Below are 26,418 nucleotides of genomic sequence, written 5' to 3' on the forward strand. Positions count from 1 at the left end.
TAGTAAATATGTAAATACCAACTCATTCTTTTAAAACATGAGTTTCTACATTTTTTGTTATTGCTATGGAATGAATAATTGCAATAAAATTAACATTAACTTAGATTGTAATCTATCTCTTCCAGGGGGGTGAAGATAATGGGTTGCGTAGGTCAGGTGGCATGAATAATGAATACTTTTTTGCCCCTTTATGTTAGAGTTGGGATTTGAGTTGAGGGCTTACTAGCTGTTATATACTTTTTTTAAGTATAGCAGGATAAGTTATAGGTATATCTATGAAATAGCGTGGTTTAATAAGACAAATTGTGATGTCCATGGGGAATTAAAGAGTTGATTTACAATATGCATAATTTGCTGAAATAACAATCTTGCTTTGTTTATGTTTAGTATGTTTCCCATGGCAATCTCTCTATAAAGGACACTTCTTCCTAAAGTATCATAAAAGAGAATGCCTGAATGTAAAAATAAAAAAATACTAGTGATGCCTGCAGGAAAGCCCTGCCATAAGGAAAGAAGGAGGAAGTAGCTCATAATCATATACCTATCAGGAAACTGACTTTGTACAGCAGACAGAAGAGGTAACTACAACTCATAAAGACTACACTAATTAGTGTTTGGAAGAGCTGCACCACTAGATTCAACAATGCACATGTTTTTAGGCACAATTTGTTAACAATCTGATGATTCTATCTATTTAAATATTCACAATAAGTATACACCATTGATAGTTGCTTTTTATGTACCGTTGATCGACCCATGTCTCTTGCATATTGAGCCTTTGTCTCTTGCTTTTACAGTTCTGCTCAGGGACAATGACAAAGCAAATAAAAGAATTCCGAAACCATCTTATTTATGGCTGAAAGCATGCATATGAATGAAACCCTGTGTAAACCAACAAAATATATTATAGAGACAGATCTGCGTACAACTGTAGAACTTTGAGTAATACTAGCAATTACTCAGTCAATACTGTGTTTATGTAATTAGCAGCAGACCAGGTACAGTGTTTAATAGAGACTTGAGAACCGATTCAGACATTGTTTATGATTTCTATTTTGGAGTGGAGGGTTTCTTTGCCATAGGATACAAAGTGCCATTATAAGAAAAAATCTTAAACAAAACACCTTGGATGCCAGATGTAAAATAGGAATGACACTTTGATTCAAGTCTTTAATATTAATAGGATAGAGAGATTTAAACATTCTCAGCATTTTTATAGAAATGGCCACTTCTGTATTGTTTCCCAGACAGTGTTTAGTTTATTCTGGCCTCAGTCATTCAGTCCGTTATATTGGAGTAAGCTCACTGTTCATGTTTGTCAGGTTCAGCTATAGATAGAGCAACAGAGTTAGGGCCAGGGCAGTATTTATTGCTATTTATCACAAACAGGAATTCTGTCATTGATATTGGCTACTATCTGACACAGTAAAAATGTAGAAACTGGACTTAATTCTAACGCACTACAACTTGCCCATTTTGATCAGCCGGTTTATTAGTTTTGGACCAAGCTGTCCAGTCTGGGTTGATGCGCTTTACCCTAAATGTTATATTGTACTTGCATGGATTGACAGTAAGTTAAAATTGTTATACATTCATGTCTCTGATTACATTGCATTTGATTTCTTCATTCATCAAATTGGAATATTTTTATACTAATTATGTTTTTCTGGGAATAACTATTATTAAGTTTCCATGTTTGAATTCTCATGGGTGTGGAATCAATCCAAAAGCAACACTGTGTAAATCAATCCCCCAGCTACCGTCCACTAAGGGGCCAGATGCAGGCAACTCTGCTCTTCACTTAGCATTGCTGTTCTATTCACATGGCATTACTGTATACCTTCCTCTATAATGTGAGCTCAGTGAATAAGGGCTTGTGCTGAACATACTTTGTGATTGTCAGTTATATTATATTAAGATATTGCTATGGCTTTCTTATTTCTTTTACTAAAGAAATTGAAACCACTTTCAGTTTCCGACTCCCTGGTCCTGCAATATCACGTTTAAGAAAGAATAGGTAGTAAAACAAATAAAATAAGCCCTCTGGATGAGCTGCTCCTTATCTTAGAACCTAACAGTGGCTACAGCTAAGGGAAAGGAGGGGTTAGTTTATTAGGAACTTATTATATATAATTAAACTGGAAAGAGGCAGTTACAGCATGTGAAATCTGTCAGCAACTTACAGCATGTTATGTTACATATGTAATTGTATGAATAAAATAAAGTTTATTAAACTTTATTATGTGATTTATTTAATTCCCACTGCATCTTAGGTTATTTTTTTGTAATAATAATGACTACCTCTTTTTAAAGAGCTTAAGGACAACTCAATGCCTTACCTTAGGCTTTATTGAGGCAGAGGAAGGTCATCTACTATAAAGTCCATTTTAAGTGAATGATTCTAATTTTCTCTTTGATGATAAAACAGTGCCTTGTAGTGTAAACACTGTTAATGATCCAGTAACGGAGCCACTGAAGAAAATCAAAAGTGTTCATTTTACACACCAATTGTTCCTGTTCACTATATTCTCTGGAAGCTGATTTTTTTTGCATGAACAGTGGAATCTTGCTACGCAGTGTCCTTGCATACCCTCACCCAAGTAGGAAGCACACAAAACCTTCAGGTTAAAATTTTGTTTTATTGCACCATTAAAATCAGTTTCATAGCAAAACACACAAGAGAAAATAAGCAAAGGAGCAGAGAAACCATACACTCCACATTCTTCCTCCTGTCCTCTTGGACAATTTTCTGCCCTGCTTGTGCCTTGTGCACTTGTGCCTTTGTGCCAAGCACATCTGCTGCCATTCTACACAGGTGCAGGAATACCAGCAGGGGGCTCACTGTGGCAGGACCCACCAAACAGTAGTAAGGGTGGCAATGTTGGACTGGGAACCCAGGGGCCCACCAGAAAACCTTAGACCCTAGGCCCGATTTCCAAACTATTTTTCCTCCTTTCCTCACCCAACCTCTTTATTCTCCTAGTCTCTTTTATTTACATGCTAGCATCTATTCTTCCATCTATTTTTCCCCTTTGTTCCCATTCAGAAATAGGGAATGACCATGAAGTAGGCCAAATGGTTAGGAGCAGGAGGGCCCACTGACACCTGGGCCCACCGGGAGTTTTCCTGGTATCCTGGTGGGCCAGTCCGACACTGAGGTTTGGGGTGGTGAGGTTAGGGGTAAAACCTGTGTTAATTCTGTGGGAGGCATAAAGGAAGTGCATACACTTACACAAACATAAAGTACATATGTGTAGCTACCAAATTTATATTATGACAAATGTATTCTTTGATAAATATGTCCCTGCCTCCGTGCACTTTACAGAAATGCAATTTGGCTGTTACAATTTTGGATTGTTACTAGCCCTTTAAGATACATTAAATCTGCACACAGATAAAAATGACCCATCTAACCAGTTGCTAAGAAATATCATTAATAAATAACTTAGTTTTAATTAACTTACTACCATGCATAAACTACCCTTGGCTCTCATGTTAGCCGTTAAAATAGTTATTCTCTTATTAAAGGAATATGAAGCCAGGTTTTCCCCCTTATATGACAAAACTAAACAGTTTGCAATGTAGCCAGTGTATATATGTATGTATGTGTGTGACCATATAAAAGCTCGAAGCCAAAGACAAAGTGCTTTTATACAGGTCATGGAACTTCAAATTTCCTCATATTGTATAACAGGAAATACATTATTTATTATAATGCACAAGTTTTAGTGAGTCATGTGACAAAAATGATATCACTAAGCACCAATTATAACTGATGACATCACTAAGCACTGTTTATAAAGGTACAATTTACAGGATACTCATGGTTCTTGTGTATTATATATATATAATATATAAACGCACATACATAGACACACAACATAACAGAGCAGTAGCTGCTGGTAGGGAGAGTGTAAAGTTCAATAATGTTTCACAAATGTACCTGACTGTGTAGGTAGTACTATGTTGCTTCTATTAGTGGTGATAGTAGCATCTAGAAGAGAGTAGGGCTCTGAAGCAAAGTAAAAGTGGCAATAGGAGGGCAAGATGGAGACAGTAACTATTCATTCAGTTTTTCCCAACCTGCAGAACTGTTAGGGGCACCTCTGAACTCCCATGTTCAGTATTTCATAAATCTGCCTCTATATAATTAACAGGGCCCTGCAATAATCAATTTTTGCCACAGGCCTTCTCATGCTAAATGCCCCTTATGTATATATTTATACTGCTCAGTATTCATTTAGAGATTGTTATGCCTTATGGTCTCCATATATCTACTTTTGACTTAGCTGTAGCCCAAATCTTAACACAGAAACCAGACAGACTAGGTCAGGTACTGGATACAAAGATGGTAAAGGGGTCTGGCTATACAGGAGTATTATCTCACTTGGGTAATACATCCTTCCACCTAGTGTATGGTGTTATTTGCTGATACAAAGTTATATAACCACTGAGCCAGTTTATCTTGCTTTCTCTTTGAAGTTGTGTCTAACCACAAATTCTTTCTACATGAGACTCACCTTAATTCCTGCAATAATGTTGTCCTACTCATTTTAGGCAAAAAATGTAAATTGCACCAGCATGGTGTGAAAGGATATGCATTTTGTAAGATTAATTAGTTCAATATACATTTTGTTTTTCATTTAGATTTAATAGCATTGTCTTAATGCCTGTGCTTGGACAGGTAATTCTGCATCAGGCTGGAAAAGCCTTTCAGTAGCTGGGAAGCCCATTTTCATGTGCCATAATAAAACAATTAGAAACCCTGTTTACAAGCAGAAACTATCTGTCTTGCAGTAATGGGCTATCGCCACCTGTTTATGAGCTTTATATTCAGAAGTACAGTAATAGGCAAATATTCACCATGTGGTGTTGGTGCTCTGAGTTCATTTCCAACCAGGTCACTATTTGCGTAGAGTTTGTTCTTCCTGTGCTTGCGTGGGTTTCCTGTAGGTCCTCTGGTCTCCTACCATGCTTTAAAAACATTAAGGCAGGTTAAATTTCTCCTGATGAAGTTAGCCCCAGTGAAGGGTACCCAAGGAACCTCAGATTCTTCACAGGGACAGTAGTGCTACACATGTTGCGGGGATATATTAACAAAGTTGACAAATAATCACATTAAATTTGCAGTTATTTATATTAACAGGAGATGCCATAATGCTTATATCAACAGAAACAACCCTCTTTGTAAAAACTATAATGCAACATAATTATCCTTTAAATAGCACCAACATTGAGTCATACAGCTCTTTACAGAGACTGTCTGATATTCACATCGGCCATTGCCCCAGTGGGACTTACAACCTAAGTTCCCTAGGTTGCTCTATACTAGGGTCAGTTCCATCAAAGTATAATTAACCTGCCTGTATGTTTGTAGAATGCAGGAGGAAACCCCAGAGCCCCCCGAGGAAACAATTGCAGACACAGGGGAGATACTGGCTGGATCTGAGCTCAGTGCTGCAGGGCAGCAGTGCTAACCAGGGATCTTGTATGGCACCCAAAATGAGCTTCTGTCCAATATCAGTAAAAACAAATTTTCAGTGTCCAGCCCACAACTATCTACAGATGTTGTGTTAGTTATCACAAATGATTTCTTAGCTTTTCAGGCTGTATGTAAGGGCTAACTTCATTAAATGGCCCAAAATATGCTAGATTCTTTGGGATAAGTATTCCAAAAGAGATGATATAATTTTCAGCTTTTTGAAGCAAATTAACCCCTGGGAATCCAGCTTAGAAAAGTCGGTATATCCCATGAAATTATTTGGAATAGTTGCTGTTCTATCAAGGTATCTGCACTCTGTACTGTCTGTATCAGGGTGCTACAGGGCACTTATGGGGGGAAATTTAAAAACTCTAGGTGGCAGAGATTCTCCAGCACAGCAGGGTTATAAGCCATACTAGCATCTCCATTGCACATTCCATTATTAAAAAGCAGTACAGTTTTATGGGTACATAACAATAAATTGGCATTTAAAATTCTATATAACCCTAAACATGCTCTCAGATTTTTGCTGCCTATATATAAAGGGTAAAAAGCAGAGAATCCTAACAAATAAGAGGGTATAATGCCCTGTCTACATTACCATGAGATCCAAAAACTCGCATGATTAAGATGTATTTGCATTCATTGATAAAAAAAATAATCTTAGCTTTGTTTCATTCTGAAGAAGAACCAGTTATTAGCATCAAGTAACATTTGCAGGGGCGCCTCAAACAGCCACTAGAAAAAACTAAATTCAGCCAGCTGCCATCTTTGCAACCACAATGAATCAGTTGCTCCGTAAGAGATCTCAGAACCAATGCATTCTATCAGCCAAAAGGCATAAATGCATATTGTTCCCTGAATGCATTTAGGTCATGCATATAAATTAACTGTTGATGGGAATTCAGTGATAGCTATTTTGTTACAGAGAGGCTGACTAACTGTAGCTGGGGGGGTATACTATAATAAAGGTCAACAAGAGCAGACCTGATTGGGCCACCAACATGCTGGGCCAAATTGGGAAGATCCAGTATTTTCATCATAATGGGGGCCAAGAGAGACTCACTGGAAGAAAACCACCTTAAAAAAGCAAAATTGGTCTTTCCCAAAGGGGTTTTCTAACCTGCCTAATAGATATCAGGCTGATTTTTAGCCATATATCAGTTGGGCAGGTAATCGGAGTAGCTCCATACATGTGCCAATAAGCAACCAACTCAATCTGCAGGGACAGAGTCGGCAGTTGTACTGACCCGTATATGGCTATAATAACTGTTCACACATTCCCCCATATAAAATAAATGTCTAACCCCATTTTATCCTGATAACAGTACACAGTGCAGCCACGTTATTCAACTACAATGCTTAAGACTGAAGTATCATATTCATTTTTGTACAAACAGATGAACTATCCCTTTACAGTTTACTTTTCATCATAATTAGAGTTTAGAGGAATTTAAAGGAGTCCTGTGGGGAAAAGGCTGAGTGGCTGGTTTTCGTTGGTAGGGAGAGTTGTCCTGTAGCCATCAAAGTTTCGTGGAATGCTCCCACTAGTGGATCCGGAGCTGTTACTTAATGTCTCTATGCTTCCGTCTCGCCGAAGTTCTGAGAAAAAGGATTTAAAACTGGTTACTATTGGGAATGTATTATTCATCAAGCTGTAAACATAACATAACAATGTAATTGATTTCTTGATATTCTTTTTTTAACAATTTAGCAGCTACTTAATTGCTCACAATTTATAAGCATTGGTTCAGAAAATTACAATATATTTGCCTTATTCCTATGCTATACTGCTCTTTATACAAGTAAAAGATTCCCTATCAGGAACCCTGATACAGGTATAGGATCCGTTATCTGGAAACCTGTTATCCAGAAAGCTCCGATTACAAAAAGCTTTTTTTTCCATATACTTCATTTTAATTAAATATTTCAGATTTTTAAAATTGATTTCCTTTTTCTCTGTAATAATAAAACAGTACCTTGTATTTGATCCCAACTAAGATATAATTAATACTTATTGGATGCAAAACAATTCTATTGGGTTTAATTAATATTTGATTGATTTTTTAGTAGACTTTAGGTATGCAGATCCAAATTACAGAAAGACCCCATATCCGGAATACCCTTGGTCCCAAGCATTCTGGATAACGGGCCCTATAACTGTATTGAGGAAGCTCAGGTAGGCCATCTCCATAGAGTAAGCAAATAATTAAAAATTGTTTTAATGACTTCCCTTTTCTTTGTTATAATAAAACAGTACATTGTACTCAATGATAACTGGGCTGCATCAATCCATATTGTTGGCAAAACAAACCTTTTGGGTCTATATTAATGACTTAAGGTATGGTGATCCAAATTATGCTAAGATCACTTATCGCAAGTATTATGGATAAGAGATCCCATACCTGTACACCTCACAATAATTATTACATTACATTGTAGTTACACCCGCTGAAGTCTTACCCAAATATTTGTGCACAATTCTGGAGGGCTAAAGATCTGTGCTTTGACAATGGATTGTGCATAGGTAAGAGCGAGTAAGCAGGTAACAACCACAATGGGCCATCTCCTAGTTCACCCCTTATTAGCACACTTTTCACCAGGCATAAGCTGGCACAGTGTAGGTCCCCTTGTGCCCCAGTGCACTGCACTACATGCCTTGAGCTACTGATTGAAGTGCTATAGGCAAAATGGCATAGAACCCTTGTGTGTTTTTAGGCCACGGCTGCAATTCTGCATGTTCTCCATATGTTTCTTTGTTGTTCCTCCCGCCCACACCTACAGGCAGGTTTATTGGTTCTGGGTAAAACTGACCCAAATGTGTGTCAGAAAAATTAGCAATGTGATCGATGTGGCAAGAGCTGATATGAATGATTTTTTCTTCAAGAAAAGCTGAGGTAAGTGCTGATGTTACATAAATATAAATAATAATAATTATAAAGAATAATAATTAGAGAATAGTTTTTTTCTTACAACTTAAAATAACCTGTTTGCTACATTATTAACTACTCGAAATATTGCACAGCAAAATACACACACAGGTATAGGATTTATTATGCAGAACTCTTGGGACCTATATATATATATATATATATATGTATAAATATATATATATATATATATATATATATATATATATATATATACACACACACACTAATTATGAAGGCCCTGAGCAGGTTGGTGCAATAAGGATTATGGGGGGCAGGCCAGTTCTAAATTTCAACAAATACACACACACACATATAAATAGTGACTTGCTTTGGCGCCAAAACAATAGATGTGGGGGGAGGGAGTGGAGTGTTTGTTTTTCACTCCAGATGAAGGTTTCTGTGTGAGAACAAAACGTCGAGTAATAAACCTTTCTATTTTTGCATTTACATTTTGCTCACAATTCTTTAAATCCTAGGAGTGCTGTTCCAGTGCATTTTTTTTGGTATTAGCACCCAGATTTTGTTGCTGCAAATGATGTTCACCCTATGAACTATTTTAAATATATATATATATATATATATATATATATATATATAGAGCAGGATTTTTAGCTATTACATTATTGACTGGTTTCCCCTAAGTGCATAATACATGGCCCATTCCTTGTTGTTTGTTCTCTTCCACATGAGTTTTCCTATTAAAGTCATAGTATTTTCCTTCTCTGACTGGGCCAAGGCTTTTTACAGCAGAAAAGTTTGATGATAACATTCATTCAGTTTGTGGCGACGGAACACATTTCCTTAACAGAAAGCTATAGCTAAATGAGCATGACTGCACTTCTAAAACAACGTTTCTGTGGCTACTTTGGGCCCATGTAATCTTACCTCAAATCACATTCCAAAATATGCACAGCTCTTAGGAATCAAGCCATTACATTTCCGCTGAATAGGCCCTTATCAAGTAATCATATGCGGGATCTCAGCTCCAGGCCACTAGTGAATCTGTCCAGTTTCGCTTCATCAACAAAAATTTGGGAAACAACGAAAAATTCACAAAATGCAACTACCACATGACACGCAAATTTTTGGCAAAACTGCTACTTTTTCCTCACTGTAAATTTTTGTTGAAGTGAAGTTTTGTGGCAGTTTCACAAAAAAAAAAGATTTTTCAATGGCAAAATGCAGAATTTCACAGCAAAGCCATGTCTAGTAAAAAAAATTGCTCATTACTACAGCCCACTTTATTGCTGCAATGGAGACACGTTTGGGTGTTGGCTGCTGTGTAACCACTACAATTTGCTAGCTCTCCTTTCTCCTCATGCTTCATAAACTTCTGGGTGTGGACTACCAAATAGCACAAGCTAAGAGACACAGTGTATGTTTATCCTTGACAGTATCATTGCTCAGCTTTTATTGAGTGACATGTTACAAGTCATTACAAATAGAACCGTCTCATTTTTGTTACTTAGCTTTCAATTTAGATGGAAGATAAACAAACAAAATGAGACTTCAGTCAGTAGCTCTAATCTCATGGCCTTTACTTTGCATTTAGAAGAGGCAGGCATGAACCTGGAACATAACCTTCTTGCCTCACTCTTAACTACGTTCAGCTACAATAAAGTTTCCAATATTAATTGCTCTAATTATATATATATATATATATTTATTATAATGGCTCACATAATATAGCAGGTACATATTATATAGATCATATAGATTGTAAGCTCTACCGGGCAGGGACCTCCATCCTCTTGTGTCTTTGACTCTTATCTTCTTGCAACTATATTTTTATTTGTGTTTATTGTAATACTTTGTATTTATCTATTATCTTAATAACCCCCTGTTTGTATTAATGTATTCTACTGTACAGCGCTGCGTACATAAGTAGCGCTTTATAAATAAAGATATACATACAGTACATACATACGTACATATGTCTTCCATAGGGAAATGGCAAAAGGGGCTGCAAGTTGCTCGTTAATTATAGTCCCAGCGCAGTTTTGGGAAACAATTATTGCTCCAAAATGTGTCTCCATAAAATTGCACTGGGCACTTTAGGGGATTTCAATTTTAAGTTAATGGAGGAGGGATTTCTCTCCTCTCCACAAAGCTAAAATACTCCTAATCTCCATTTGTGCAATGGCCCATGGCACACATAGTTGTTTTGGGCAGTTCATTTGCCTGGTTAAAAAAAAAACACTTTGGGCAAACTTGCACACATTTCTGCCTATGGGAATGTTGTAAAAATCCCTGTGGCTGCTGTTTCAGGTCATTCTAATAGGCAGCAGGTGGGTGGGGCTGGAACATTTTTGTCTAAAAAGTTCTATAAACTGCTTTGCAGGGTTAATCTGCAGGCGCAGTGTAACTAAATGGCCAGACTTTGTCCAAGCTGCCCTGCAGCAAATCGGCATATAGCCATCAGATGCCTGCCATGCATGAGTTGCCATCATCAGTGGACTGCATTGAGAAAGTTCTGGGCTTTCACTGTTAATTCATTAGTGTCACAAATGTGAACCAAGTAAACTAAAATATAAACTCTTTTCTCTGCAGTATTACTAACATTTTTAAAAATATATATATATTATAATTAATATTAAGAAATAAATAAATATATATTTTGGTCACCTCCCTGATGTTGCCATGAAAATGTAAGTTTTTGTACTTAGTATCCTAATCTCTGTGACAATTTATTGCACACATGAAAATATATAAATCATTTCCCATAGCCTGAAAACATTATAAAAAAAAAAGGAAAATATATATTGGCTATTTTTAAAGCAGTATTTTAAAGGATTGTTCACCTTTAAAGGAGAAGGAAAGGCAAAATCACTTGGGGGTGCCAAAATTTTAGACACCCCCAAGTGACTTTAATCGCCTATCTTGTACCCCGGGCTGGTGCCCCTGTTCGGAGAAAACTGCACCAGCCCGGGGTACCTGTAGCGCTTCCTCCTTCCTGCTTCGCTCGCGTGCATGCGCCAGCCACTGGAATTTGCCGGAAAACAAAGCAGGAAGGAGGAAGCGTTCGCTGCAGGTACCCCGGGCTGGTGCTGTTTTCTCCGAACAGGGGCACCAGCCCTGGGTACAAGGTAAGCGATTAAATTCACTTGGGGGTGCCTAACATTTTGGCACCCCCAAGTGACTTTGCCTTTCCTTCTCCTTTAAACTAACTTTTAGTATGATTTAGACATTGATATTTTGAAAATTAGTTTTCATTTATTTTTTTGTGGTTTTTCAGTTATTTAGCTTTGGGTTCAACAGCTATCCAAATAGGAATTTCAACAGCTATCTTGTTGCTAGGGTCTTGATTACCTTAGCAACCAGGTAGTGGTTTGAATGAGAGACTGGAATATAAATAGGAAAGGGACTGAATAGAAAGAAAAGAAATTAAAAAGTAACATTGATAATAAAATTGTAAGCTCACAGAGCAATAGTTTTTTGTTGCTTGGGACAGTGATCCCCATTTGAAAGCTGAAAAGATGTAGAAGAGGAGGGGAAATAATTGAAAAAATATAAAAAAAATAAATAATGAAAACCAATTGCAAAGTATCAACGGATAAATTGTTAGAATACTGTCATAGGTTATAATGGTTTAGGATTCCTCAGAAAAGATAAAGTCTTTTAAGTTAACAAATAGAAAAAACATAAGTACACAGATTCAAAAGTGCCACCAAATTTTAGAAAAAAATGAATCAAAAAAAGTGACATTAAATTTCTAACCCCTCTTTTAGGATCTGTATAGTAAAGTAAGCTTTGTATTTAAAATACACAGGCAGAGAGCAGGCAGGGCTGATTTCAGCATAATGAAAGCTTCTGCTACAGAATAGAAACTTTAGCGGGACAATTACCTTGGTCAACTGGCTTTTCTGGTATTTGCACCTACAGAAAAAGTATCATAACTAGATATACGTTGCCATTAGAATGTGGCTTGTGGACACAGAACACGGATGAGTAAGTGTACTTGATAGCGATTCAGAGCTGTTGGTTTTAGCCATAGTCAATAAACGTTCTTCCAGCATTTCTACAAAATCAGCCATGCATAAGCTTCTTTATTTTTTGCCTTACATCCCTAGTCTCCTATAAGTTCAGGAAGTGAAAACAGTAATTTAAATCAGCAATGAGTGGCGTATCCCACACTAATACTGTACTTATCCTGTCTGATTTTGTGCTTTCATCTCACGCTGTACACAGCTGGCTTTGGTTAAATGTATCACGTCAGAGCTTTCCCTCTCTGTACAGCCCACTCTAGCAAGACAGGGCAGGGTACAAGTCCAATCAAATGTCATTAGACTGCTAAACTCCTTAAACGTTTACTTGTTTCCATCATAATTGCGTATCAAGTAAATCCAGTGTCCTAATCAATGAAGAAGTCTTCACATATCTGGGTTGTGTTAACCGATCCTCTGCTGGACAAGCTGGATGCTTCATTTCTCTCTCAGTTCTAAAGACTGAGGTGTAATTTGGCATGAGGTTCCTGGCTTTAAATGTGAAAGACAACAGCAGATTGTGCACATTCTCCCTTAATAAAAATCACTGAGATTTCAAAAGAAATTGATCATAAACAGTCATGTATAAATATTTCCATGGCATGAGGCTTATACAGTATATTAAATATTGCACTCTTTTTTTCTTACAATGTTCCTATGTTAATTTTATTTAGTACTAGTAGTATTATCTACCCCCATTCTATGCATTTCACATACTAAACAATAGTGAGCACAAGATGTCCACATATGACAGTCCTGCTAATACCAAGTTGGCATATTATACGTTCACATTAAAGAATGCATTTACCAGTGTTTAATAAGCACCCTAAATAGCTCTGCACTGGCTCAGATGGCTTCTGACCAGCAATTAGAAACCTTAAGGCTCCTTCAGATAAATTTGGAAGCTTGTCTGTCCATGTATTGGGCCCTCTGACAGGCCTACTTGACCAATATCTAGCCAAAAATTGCCCAGATGCCAATTGGGTAGGTTCAATTTTACCCTCAGATCAAGGTCTGAACTGACTCCATCCCATCTGATTGTTTGGTCCTAAGGTTCGCATATCAGGGGAAAGATTGGCTTGTTTGGGGACCTCACGAAACAAGAGATCTTATAATGTATGGTCTAAATTTTGAAAGATCCACTTGTTTGGTGAGGTTGCCAAATGAGCTATTTTTCCTGATATGCCCACCTTGAGGTGGGTGATATCATATCATACTTGGCACTAGGTAGGCTGTAGCATCGAGGACCACATCAACGCCTGGATCTGTGCCTCAATTCAACTGGAAAATCAAACCTGGCTGCAAAGCATCAGGTGAGTTTTGGCCAGATATTAGTTGGAAGGCCTCATACACTCGTTCCATAGGCAGCTTTTAGTGGCCCATGTATGGCCACCTTTATGCTTTAGTAAAGCTACAAAACTCTTCCTAAGCTTAATAATTAACACTGTCTCACTAGGGGTATTAAATGAAAACTGCTAAATGAATATGGAACGTTATCTACGTTCCATATTCATTTAGCAGTTTTCATTTAATACCTCAAGGTGGGCATATCAGGAAAAATTAGCTCATTTGAAGGGGATAGTGATCTAAAAGAAAAAATCCAAATGTTTATGGTTGTTTATATAGTGGTATAAGGGCATTTTCTGAAACCTAAGGTAACTCAAAGAAGAAAGAAATCAATAAATGATTTTTATACTTTCTAGATATAATTAAATTGTAACTTAAGTTGCTTATTTGTATACATGTCTCTTCCACTGAACATTTACTTTATCTTCTGTTATAATAATAAGACGAAGCAACACCACAATTTGGTCAAAATAGTTCTAGATCAGATTGACCCACCATTGGAGACAGACATTAAAAACAAATACTGTGGTCTTGTAGGTCAGTGGACCTCCTACCTCAGGAGGAATATGTCTAGGACAGGAGTGAAAGAAGTGAACAATGAGAATGAAAGGCCAAAGAAGACTAGTAAAAGGAGAAAAAAAAGAGTAGAAAAATCAAAAGTATTATGGTGGGTTGAGGGGTAGAGAAAGGAAAGAGGTCAAGAAATGTGGTGCTGTATCACTGGGAAGATAGTTGTTATGATTAGGAAATGGGTGGATATTGTGTAGAAAGGGAAAGATAAGAGAATTAGAAACTTAAGATGTTAACAGGTGTAATGTGAGGGTAAAATACTAGTGGAGAAAAGAAAAGACGTGCATTCCAAGTATGTGAAGAGTGTGAACATGGGATTGTCACACAGTGACTGCAGGTACTTATGTCTGACACAGACTGCAGCAACCCTGGAAACACCATTTTGGGCCTTGTGTTCAGCTAAATGTAAATTGCACTGGAACTACCTGCACGATTATATTAGGACAAACTGCATAACTGAACAGTGGAAAGAAAAAGATAGAAAAGCAAGGAAAGGAAAGAAGAATGCCTTACATACAAACCATGGGAGAACAAGGAAACAAAGTCTCTAAAAGTAGAAGAGAGAAAATTATAGGGATAGCAAATGATGTGGTGAGTAAAGCTTGGGGTTCCTGGAGAGCCTGAGCACCACAGTCCGCCACTGATTTGTCCTAGGAATAGTGGGTCGTAGAATAAATTGTAATTTATGCCCATAGCATATTGCTTTCTACTTATGCAAACACTAAAAGGTCTATTTGACTTTTAGAAAAAGAGGACAAAACAAACAACTCAGTGTGTGATTTCTTATGACTTAACAAAACTTTCAAGAGACAAACCTAGGGAGAGAAAAAAAACTGTAAAGCACTGCCAAGGCATAAATGTTAAAGCATTTTTATGGCACATTAATTCAATGCCTTAAGAAAATCTATATAGTCATCTTTTGCCCGGAACACTCATAAATTATGCTGGGTTTCTTATTTGTGTTTTTTGTTGAAGTGGCTCATTCAAAATCCTGGTATTTTCTTTCTGTCTGCTCTAAAAAATCATATCTCTAGTGCATTATTTCATTTAATGGTTTTTCCTTTCTCTCTGTTTGACTTCCCTTTCGGTGGGCTGCTAAGCACCATTTCAAAAATACCCTTAAAAACCATTTGCTGGAAGAGATGACCCTTTGCTTTACCTACTGAGAATTGCACAAACTCCTGTACATCGTGGCAGAAAAATGATACAATGACAGCCAGCCTGATGTGTCAGGGTTAGTGGGGAAGCAACAGCAGCTCTCTATATAGGATTTATTCTTCTTCGTCTCCAAATGTCACAACGCATTATGCTCAAGGCCTCAGCTTACTGGAGGAGTGACCCTTGACTGAATGGAAGTGCTGGGGGAAAGAACTAATTGTAGCTTCTTTTCACACGTCAGTCACTTTCCATGGCACTGAGCCTTTCAAGCTTGAATAACATCAAGTCCTTTTATTTTATTTCTCCCACCATTTACTAAATATATGTGATGGAGTTTATTTTTGTACACCAAAGCCCCTTGGTACTCAGACAGCCTGTAAGACTGTAGAGAAGACATTCAAGGGATTACAGATACAAGGGTCCTTGCATGAAGAGGAAAAGTGACAATATGACCAGAACAAAATAGATCTAATTACTCGCATGTGGCTGCCCCTGAGAATCCAAGTACCCTGGAAGCTGTGGAAGTTTTAAAAATTACATGAAATCTCTGTTGCCTCCATGTTTAATTTAGTAATTAAATTTAGTAATGTTGCCCTTTTCTCAATACCCTACATCCTAGCAAAAAACTGCAGTCCACTCATTCTTTATATATGGGAAACAGTTCAAGTTAAGAAAGATCAGTGATATTTCTAAAGGAACTCCAGTTTTGTCTTTTGCATCAGGGCAGAACATTAAAGCTGAGCAGACGTCAGTGGAAGATAAGTAAGCAGCAGTGCAAAGAATTCCACTGTACTTTTAAATACTTTCAAGCCAATTCTCTGATAAGTGAAGACAACAGAGCAGTAAGTCACAAAATGTAAATGATTAAAATCACTCTAACTTCAAAATGGCAGTGCTTAATTGCACTTGCCCAGGCATGATGTCATAGGGTTACTATATTTGAATAATTGTGGTCTTGATTGTTGATCCTTCCTCAATGCATGCCATAATGAAATGTAACAGAACCTGCATAACTTTTCAGTGACTGTTCTATTAAATGAAGTTAATTTAGTTCTTGCCATGGCTCAATTCCATCACACTACCCAGTTGGCAAGACCGTAAGCAATAGTGCTATATAAAATGCAGGCACAATGCTCAGATCAACAGGAGGAGTTCAACAGGAGGCTACAAGGGTTTGATCACAATAACGTAGTGGTTTCTATAACCAGGAAGAATATGCAGACACAGTCAAAAAACTCAACTATAAAAATAACGAGGAAACTTTGCAACAGGAATATAATCAATCCTTATTATCTTAGTATTTCCATCATAACGAAAAATGAGGTGTGTTTGACATAGGAACAAAACAAATAGTACACTTTAGGATGACCAAACCTTATACTGCAGCCACCTTTTCTAAGCATCCAATTGTTATGCTGCAAAATTAATTTCTATACTTCTATAGGACATAGCTAAAAAAAACAAAACAAAACCCATTTGGTCACTGATGAATGAACGTCCTAGTGGTTAGACTGCACAGAACCTCACTAAAACAAGAGTTCTGCTTTTTAAGTTTTAAGCGTTTCATAAAAATGAAGATCACCTTGGAATTTACCAACCTCAAGTTAATACTTCCTTAAAAGAGGCACCTTTTCATTGTACAGGTAAAGGAACTCTAAGCTGGCCATAGACGCACCGATAATATCGTACGAAACCTTGTTTTGTACGATATTTGGTGCGTGTATGGCAAGTCGGCGAGGTGACCGTTATCGCAGAAGGCTGCTGATATCGGTCCACTCACCGATCGGGCGGGTTAGAAGATTTTGATTGGGTGCCATTGAAGGCGCCCGAGTAAAATCTATGTTCAGGGCTGAATCGGCAGAAGGAGGTAGAAATCCTATTGCTTCTACCTCCATATCTGACGATTCAGCCAGCTTTATCCAGAAAGCTTGGGACATGGGGTTTTCAGGATAAAGGGTCTTTCAGTAATTTGGATCTCTATACCTTAAGTTTGCTAAAAATATTTAAACCTCAAATAAGTCTAATAGGATTGTTTTGGCTCCAATTAGGATTAATTACATCTTAGTTGGGATCAAGTACAAGGTACTGTTTTATTATTATACAGAAAAAGGCAATCATTTTTAAAATTAAGAATTCTTTTTTTTAAAATGGAGTCTATGAGATTTGGCCTTCCCATAATCCAGGGCTTTCTGGATAATGGGTTTCCAAATAGGGGATCCTGTACCTGCACTCTGCTCACTTGATGAGGCCACATTAATGGAAAAATAGGTCCAGGTATGAAAATTCTCAACAGGCATGACATTTCCATTTAAAGATTAAAATTTTCGTGTAATAGTCAGGAAATTGTCATAATTCTATCTTGATTTTCCAAAATTAGATATTTTAATTAAATACCAGGCAAGAAAATGGCTAAAAATGGCTAGTTAATATACAACTAGATTATAATCTTTACATAGGGCTATTTACTCAGTGTACACTGCTTTTATTTTCCATTTACATTAGAGGCATCATTCTGCCAAAGTATTTTAATTTAATAAAAGATTGTTCACTGACACCTAAACATTCCATCCCTTCCTTATTTAGCCATGCGTGCAGCAGCAAGGGGTCAGAGGGAGTCAACACTGCAAGAATAAAATGGTCAGTGACCGTGAAAATAAAAAGAGAAAAGTTTCATAGACTTTGAGCTAATACGTATAGGGCAGACACAGTATGAGTTACCTTTGTCATATTACTGTACTTTCTCTTATCCATTTGACGTTATTTGCTTTATTTTTTTAAAATCAGACAACTTAACTCTTTCAGGTGCTAATAGCTTGACAATAAGTAGCATTATACGTACCAGCACCTTTTGATCTGTGACGCATGTTGCCAGTTAATGCATGGCATAGATCAAAAGGAAACCAGGAAACACAGAATCTTCGGTGCCGACACAATGGAACGTTTATGTGGGTACTGCTTCCACATTTGACAGAAGGGTTTTAATCATTTTTAAAAGTGACAACTATAAAATCTTTTTTTTATAAAAAGCTCTATTTTGATATCAATATTTTGTTTCCATTTTGGATGCATTTATATTCTTTCTCATTTTATCCTAATTAGAAAGGTCTTGTTTTTCAATGAAAAAATGTTATTAAACGTTTCTCCTGGGAGCCATAGCCAAGAGCTTCACCACTGTAAGAGGAGACTGATATCGACTGAAATCCCTAATTGGTTTATATGTTTCAAGTTAAAAAAAAAAAAATATGAGTATTTTAAAGACATAATTATTAAAGGTTGAATTTACCCATAAAATCCTATACAATTGCCTTGTGAGTTGTCAAGTTTCTGTCTGAACTGAGGAAAGTTTTATATGTACTTATAAAATGTTTTCAGGTTAACTTAATGTTTAAATATATATATAGGATATATAAGTGAAATGTTAGCACAGAGTCTAAAAAGGTATGTTGAGTTCATGGCTCATTGTTCATGGTTTCTTTTTCCAAATCTGAATAAATGAAAACATAATACAGAAATGACATCCTTTGTGGGGCTGGAGAGTACAATTTTGCAGTCTTACATGTTGCCTCCTTTATCTGCAGCACTTTTAACCTCTCATAAAAGCTCATGAAAGCTTGGGCTGGCCGCTTGCCATGTTTATTGGGTATATCTGCAATGCCATGCTTCTTTTGCAGTAAAAACACGGCAAGCTCAATTTGTTTTTGCAAGTAAACAGTTTTTAAAAATACATTTTTGGAATGGAGAAAACTGAACGCTGGTTTTATAGGGACGATAAGGAAGAGAATGTGACCTGAGAGAACACCGAAGATTACATTTATTTGACAAGTTTACAATGTTTTTGTAAATCTTGTGTTAACCATTGGTGTTTATTGCACCATTAAAAAGGATATTATCATCTTATATGTCCTTTAATATACCTGTTTGCTTTTATGTATTCTAAATTTGCTCCATACAATTTGCTTAAAATTTCATATATTAAAACTACTGTAGCGTAGTTTCTCTTGCTTTGCATAGCTTTGTTATTATGAGTGGTGCAACAATAGGGACATGCAGACTCTCTAGCTGCTGAGGAGGGTCACAGTAAAGAGGGCCACATAGGGGCTCTGACTGAGATGCAATTTTAATGAGGTACATGGATAACAGAAAATATTCTTCGCTATTTTTGGCATAGTGCTTTACATATACTTCATTTGTTTTGTTTTTTTCACTTTAAGTAGGCATAAAGCTGCTATATTTGCCTTTTTGACTTTATGCTTGCATTTATTTACAGTGAAAACTAAATAAAGATCATTTTAAAAAAGAGAGCCTATAACATTGACTATAAACCATTTTAACAGACCATCATTAACATGGCCAAAACATTTATGCATAGGTTGCATATTATACAACCTATGAATGCACTAATCTCAAAATAACATTTCCATATACACAAAGGCAGACTGTTACCTCATATGTAGTAAAAGGCACTAAGTTTGCCCAGGTTCCACAACCCAGATACTAGGTGACCAGTAAATGCCACACGCTGATTGGTTACTATGGTATACTGCCCCTGAGCAAACCTAGCACTTAGTTTTACTTATAAGGGAAACAAGCATAATATAGCTATACCATCCCTTGAGCACTATCTCTTCTGCCTCCTTGGTTGGGCTCAAGCCACTTAAGGTGGCCACACACATGGCGATTTCCGATCTTACGATCGTACAATCGGCCACTAACGTTCAGAGCTGAAACGGCAGATAAGGAGGTAGAAACAATAGGATTTCTACCTCCTTCTGCCGATAAAGCCCTGAAGGCAAATTTTGATCAGGCGCCTTCTATGCTGCACTAACATGATTTAATATCATATGCACCATTATTTAAAGAGGAAAATGTAATAAAAGTAGCAAAATTTGAATCAGGTCTAGTAAATCCTAAGTGCAGAGGCACACATGTAGCGGATTGTCCTCTTTCCTCCGCCTGCATTTTGTACACAGGTGAATGACAGGCCCGGCACTGCCCTGTGTGGAGTGGATATTGACGCAGAGACATGAAAGTCATTTTATATCCAGTCTGTGTAGCTCCACACAGGCCAACACTGTGCATGTAAGTGGAGCTACAGGAGTGAGCACATGAAAGCAAACAATCCTCTGTGTGCCTTTGCCCTAATTTACTGGTTATGTGTTTGTATTACTGTACTACATTACTTTACCCTGTAAATTTGGCCTATATCTAGGCAGTTCTTTGAGTAGGAATAATCTGTAACACAAGCATTGTGAAATATGCAGTTTTACAGAAGCGGCAATTGTGTCCAATACTTCTCTAAAACAAAAGAAAAACCAGGCCCAATAAAAAGGTTTCACGTTGATGGAACTGCCTGCCTTTAAATGTGTGGACAATGCAAGAGAAAGAGTAAAGGCAAAGCCAGTGACAACAAGAGCAGCTCAGGATGTAGCAATGTCTATGACCGGATGCCTGCAAGATGTCACTGAATTCTGCCTCTCAGAACGGCTCTTGTGACACAACTATGTGGAGCCTATAATCTTCCGACAAAGCGCTTAAAAAGCCATTATTTATAATAACTGTTAAATGATGAGACATTGTTTACCCAGATCACAAGATAAATTCTCACTTACAGAATGCCTGCTTGGGCTTTCGGAGAGTCATCTGGTTTTTATTTTAAGAGCAAAATGCAATTTGTCTCTTAATAGCAAAGCAGAAATATTCACAAGAGATGTTCCCATTTATTCTCCCTCTTGGCATCCATATAAAACAAACATATACAATATGTGCTGCTGCTACAAAATCCCCAAGTGGCAAATGATGTTAAATATGCAATGAAGACACTATTGAATCTTCTTGCTAACTATGCTTTGTTAATGATGTCCCTTCTACAGATAATAAAATATTAATTGAAAAGTAAGGCAAAGTCACATGCACATTTCCCTATACAATGTGATCGGCAAGAATTTCCTTAAGCCATTTGTAGCAAATTGTAGCATTTGTAGCAAATTGCCTTACAGGAATATCTAAAGCAAGCAGCCATAATTTCCATTTCCCTTCTGTGCCCGGCTCCTCAGTAACTGAGCATGCACATTTTGCAGGAGGCCAAAATTGTGGGCTTGTGACCACATCACTGCAGCTCTGGGAATACTCTCTCTTTGAGGTCTGGTGATTTTTCTCCTTCTTAAATGGCTACCTGTTAATTGCCAGTAAGTATAACATCAAGAAGATGTGGGTGCGTGGGCAAGCTACAGCTGCTGGTGGGTTTTCTGGGGAGTAGATTTTGGATGGCCATTCCATAAATATATGTTTTATTATACTTTACAACAAAGTTCTCTATCAGGTGAAGCCAGTTGGTATAAAAGAGAAAATATGTTTAAATGTGTTATATTTAGCTAAAGCCAGTTTTATATCATGTTTAAACACATATTAAATTCATGTTATGGGTATTTTATTCTGTACCAGGCAAGGTGCAAAGTGCAAAAAATGGGCCCAATCCACCGTGTTTTTTTTACAGTTTGCACAATGCACCTTTAAACATTGGCATCCCACATGAATACAAAACTGCCTGCATTTGCCAGCACTGTATTCATACATCCACTGGCAAGTGTTTGTAAGGGGGCAGGAAAGGGGTTTCCTACATTCCTCCCTACACATATGCACCAGTGGGTACAGGCCGCAACAGAGCCCTGTACTTAAAGGAGAACTAAACCCTAAAAATGAATATGGCTAGAAATGTTTTATATACTAAACTGACTGCACTAGCAAAAAGTTTCAGCATCTCTGTAGAAGTAATGATATAGGTCCTTAAAGTTGTTACAGGAGCTCTCCATCTTGGATTCTGTTAGAACTGTCTGGGACAGTGCATATGCTCAGCAGCTGGTGAGTGGCTAAGCTTAGGAGGTTGTTGCAAATTATCAACCAGAAAATAAGACTTGTCTGTCAAATAAACTGATGCTAAAGGGCTAATTAAATTCTGATGGTAATTGTACTATTTTCAAAGCTGCCATGTAATGTGAATCTGAATTAATTACTAATCTGGCTTTTACTGTGACATTTATATTCTATATATACAGTATATTGTGAGTCGGTTCCTAAGCTCAGTAACCGACAGCAGCACAGAGCATGCAGGGCCGCCATCAGGGGGGCACAGGGGGGACTGTTGTCCTGGGCCCGGACAATCCTTCGCTTTAAAAGGGGCCGGCCTTGAAACAGTTTTTAAGCTCAGACCCCCTTTAAAGAATTACGGGCCCTGTCATTGGTGGCCAGTAGGGATTTCGATGGGTTGCGCCGATGTGTGACGTCAGTACGCATGGGGCACAACCTTATAAAAGAGTGGATGCAGCAGGGAGCCGGGGGTCATGGCAAGAAGACGCAGCAGATGGAGGAAGCAGTCGGATGCTGTCGGAACAGAATGAGAATCAGGAAGCAGGAGGACGCTGGGGGGGGGACGGGGACCTGGAAGATGCTGGGGAGGATGCTGGGATGGAGCTGGAGGATGCTGGGAGGGAGCTGGAGGATGCTGGGGGAGCTGGAGGATGCTAGGGGGAGCTGAAGGATGCTGGGTAGGACACTGGGGGGGAGCTGGAAGATGCTGGGTAGGACACTGGGTGGGAGCTGGAGGACGCTGGGGGGGAGCTGGAGGATGCCAATATTTTAGGGGGGTCACTCGCTACCAATGTCTGTGTGTCCTTTGTACTGATGGAAGGGGTCATTGGGAGGCAGGGCATGGGAGGAGGGGGGCCCAGAAAATTATGTTGTGATTTCTGATGGTGGCCCTGAAAGCATGTGCAGTGAATCAGGAGAAAAGAAGATGGGGAGCTACTGGGGGCATCTTCAGAGACACAGATCTTCCCTGCTAAAGGGGTTGCCTTGGGCTGGTACAGAAGCCCAAAACAATATGTACACCCTTTCTTGCCTATTTCGTTAGTTAAGCTTTATTTCTCCTTTAAGAACTACATTCTAAGGGTTGTGCTTTTGCATTTACCCCTTAGTGCTCATGCACTTGTGTATGGTTATTGGAATTCCAGTTTCTGAAACCAAAGCCAGTTACTTATTACAGCAGTATTTATCAGGGAGAGTCATTTTCCTTTTGTTTTTTCCAGCTTTCAACAACCATTAAACAAACTGTTATATTGCTCTGTTGAATTCTGAAAGGTCCTTAAGGCTAGTACCTGCAAGGTACACTAGCAAGAAGACTTTTTTCCATATTTGCTAATTATTTTTTTGAGCACACTGCATCAATGAAAAATGAATATTTGCTGCTTCAACTTTATACTGTATGTAGCCATTTGAAATAAAAAACAGAAACTATTACATTTTTATTTAAGTAAATAAGATTTTCTTTCAGTATTTATTGGTAACATTTTGGAAACCTGACTGTTAAAGGTGTCCTTCAGCCAAAATATCAATTCAAGCAACTTTACAAAATACATTAATAAAATAAAACTGGTATTGGAATTTGTTTATCCCTTTCCATTCTCTGGATGTAAGAGTAGTCCTCCTCAAGGTCTTTTAATTGGCTCTTGGTTTCAAGAGTCAGAGCCAGTGATACAGAAAATACAAATAGTCAGACATACATTGCAGATTTTTTTATATATATATTAAAAAATGCCCTGAACAGCCTCCATTTCCTTTTCTTCACAAAACATGATCAGTGCTGCTTAGGGCCCTGCTCACAACACAGTGTATATAAATAAATATACAGCAGCCCCCTGGTCATGGGGGGCCCAGACCGTGGGGTCTGCTGTACCTTAGTCCCCCCTCCCTGGCCCCCTCTCCTACCTTAAATATACGGTCGGAGCCGGGAGGTGCGGCATGGTTGAGGTCCCAAAGGAAGGGGGGGAGGAGGGACTGGTCAAGTCAGGCCCCTTTTAAAAGATTTTTGGGCAGGGGGGCCCGGCACTAACGCTGCTGTGTACTGTATATACACAATGTAAAATACACAATATAGGGCTCTTTAGTAATGAATTCAGATTTATATTACTCGGCAGCACAGAAACTAGTGCATTGCTCATCAGTATTGTCCTGTAACATTACAGGCACTTTTTGCTAGTGTATTGATGATTCCCAATAACCCCTTAGTACGTGCAGTATCTCTGCCCCTCAAAAGACCAACTAACCGGATAATAAGATGGCAAGCAGTGGACAACTTTGAAGGCCTGAACCATTACTGTTATAGGGTTGCTGAACCTCTGGGCTGGTATCAGTATATAATAAATTATATGCTTATGTTACTCTTAACATAACTTATAATATCATTATATTTTCCAATAGGGGGTACAGTATTCGCTATATAAAATACAGCATTTCTAGCCATATTAAATATTTGACTTTAGATCTCCTTTGATACATATTTTTATTCTTTGCATGTAGAATATTTGAGGTACTTACTGTATGTGTACATGACATATTCTTTATTTCCATCTCAGGTGTTCCATTTTTAAAGCTGCAGCATTTGCTGGTATCATCGAGTCTATCTGTTACAGGCTCTAACAAAATGTTCAAGCTTCAGATGACTAGATTACTGGTCAGATTAGTATCTTATTCTATAATTGGAAAACTACAAGGCTAAACATTTCCAGGGTTAGATGAGATACCAGGTTTGAGGTTTTGATTATATTTAGGAATTTTGGTTTGGAAAGAAATTTCAACAGTGTTACTTTTTATAGTTGCTCTCAGTAAAAATCACATTAAATTAAAAAGTCATGGTTGAATATAATTTTTCAGAAATCATTTAAAGTATACCTCTACCTTATATTCACTTTAAGAAAAAAATGTACCCTTAGGCTTGCTTTTAAATAGTAAAATCAGCATTATTGCATTTTTTTAAATGGACATATAGACAAGAGGTAATTTAATCTCTGCATTTGCCCTTATATACAAAGGAGTATAAGATGCCATTTTGCTTACTTCAGTTGAATTATGCTTAATAAAATTATATTTATTTATAGTGAATAATGTACCCCTGTTGTAAATTATAATATTATAAGTCACCAAGGAACTCCATGGCCATATAATAGCAATACACATTGCTCCACAAAAGTGTGAAGAACATGCTAACTGCAGACAGTGCTCTGGCCAGAATCAAACCAGGGACCTGAGAACTTTAAGGCATCATTGCTAAATACCATACCATCATTCCTAGGTGTAGCACAATCACATAAAGCAATATAGAGTGGTGTGGTTTTTACAAAGATGGTTTGAAACCAAAATATTACCTAAATATTTAGTTGAGTTGTCACAAATCTCCCCCAGGTGATGAAATCACCTGCGCAGCGTGTACCATCCCACCAGCAACTCACATTTTCGCCGGTGGGATGGCAATTCAGGGAGATTAGTCGCCCGCGAACAGGGAGATTTGTCGCGGGCGACTAATCTCCCCATGTGCCAGAGCCCTTAACTGGAATTCGACCCCCTTGCTGGGAGAGTTTATGTGATTCTCATATTGACTTTGTTCAACATGAACGTAGCCTTCCCACAAGAACTGGCTGACTGAAAAGTACAGGGTCCACCAATGTGAGTCTGGAATGATCTCACCAGGAGATCATGCAGAACTATTGTAGTCCATGTGGTTCCATTTTTGAGCTGCTAAAAATCATAGGTACCAAAGAAATTACCATTGATCATGCTACCATAAAGACAAATACAACCTGTGTCTGTCCAATAACCCCATTGATTCATCACTTTCAAACCACAATTATTCTACATTTATTGTACCAAACACAAGCACCAACATTTTATTATCAGAAATAAAGGGGTTTCTCTGTGGCTCCTCTGTCAGCGCTCTTTTCCTAGTTTCCTTACTTAGCTTCCATCCTGTTGTTACGCCCTATAGCTTATGACACTCACCTTTCCTAGAAAAGGGGGTGAAAAGGAAAATAAAATCTGGACTGGCTTTGCACTGACTGCTCTATTTTACACAAAGCAATAGCAGATTTTTAGACAGACATAAAATAATATTGAAGGT

The 26,418-nt window shown here is 37.8% G+C and overlaps 1 protein-coding gene across 5 annotated transcripts in view; it reads right to left on the reverse strand.

The window, feature by feature from the left end:
* Positions 1-2,619: 2,619 nt before the first annotated feature.
* The window catches only part of bcas3 (breast carcinoma amplified sequence 3), a 584,912-nt gene continuing 561,113 nt past the window's right edge, over positions 2,620-26,418 (reverse strand). For all 5 annotated transcript variants that reach the window (XM_031896950.1, XM_031896949.1, XM_031896951.1 and 2 more), the window contains one exon: positions 2,620-7,084. In XM_031896950.1, the coding sequence (XP_031752810.1) occupies positions 6,936-7,084 (149 nt within the window). In that variant the 3' untranslated portion in view covers positions 2,620-6,935. The remainder of the gene's footprint in view (positions 7,085-26,418) is intronic.

Source organism: Xenopus tropicalis, chromosome 2 (genome assembly GCF_000004195.4).
Source record: "Xenopus tropicalis strain Nigerian chromosome 2, UCB_Xtro_10.0, whole genome shotgun sequence".
NCBI lineage: Eukaryota > Metazoa > Chordata > Amphibia > Anura > Pipidae > Xenopus > Xenopus tropicalis.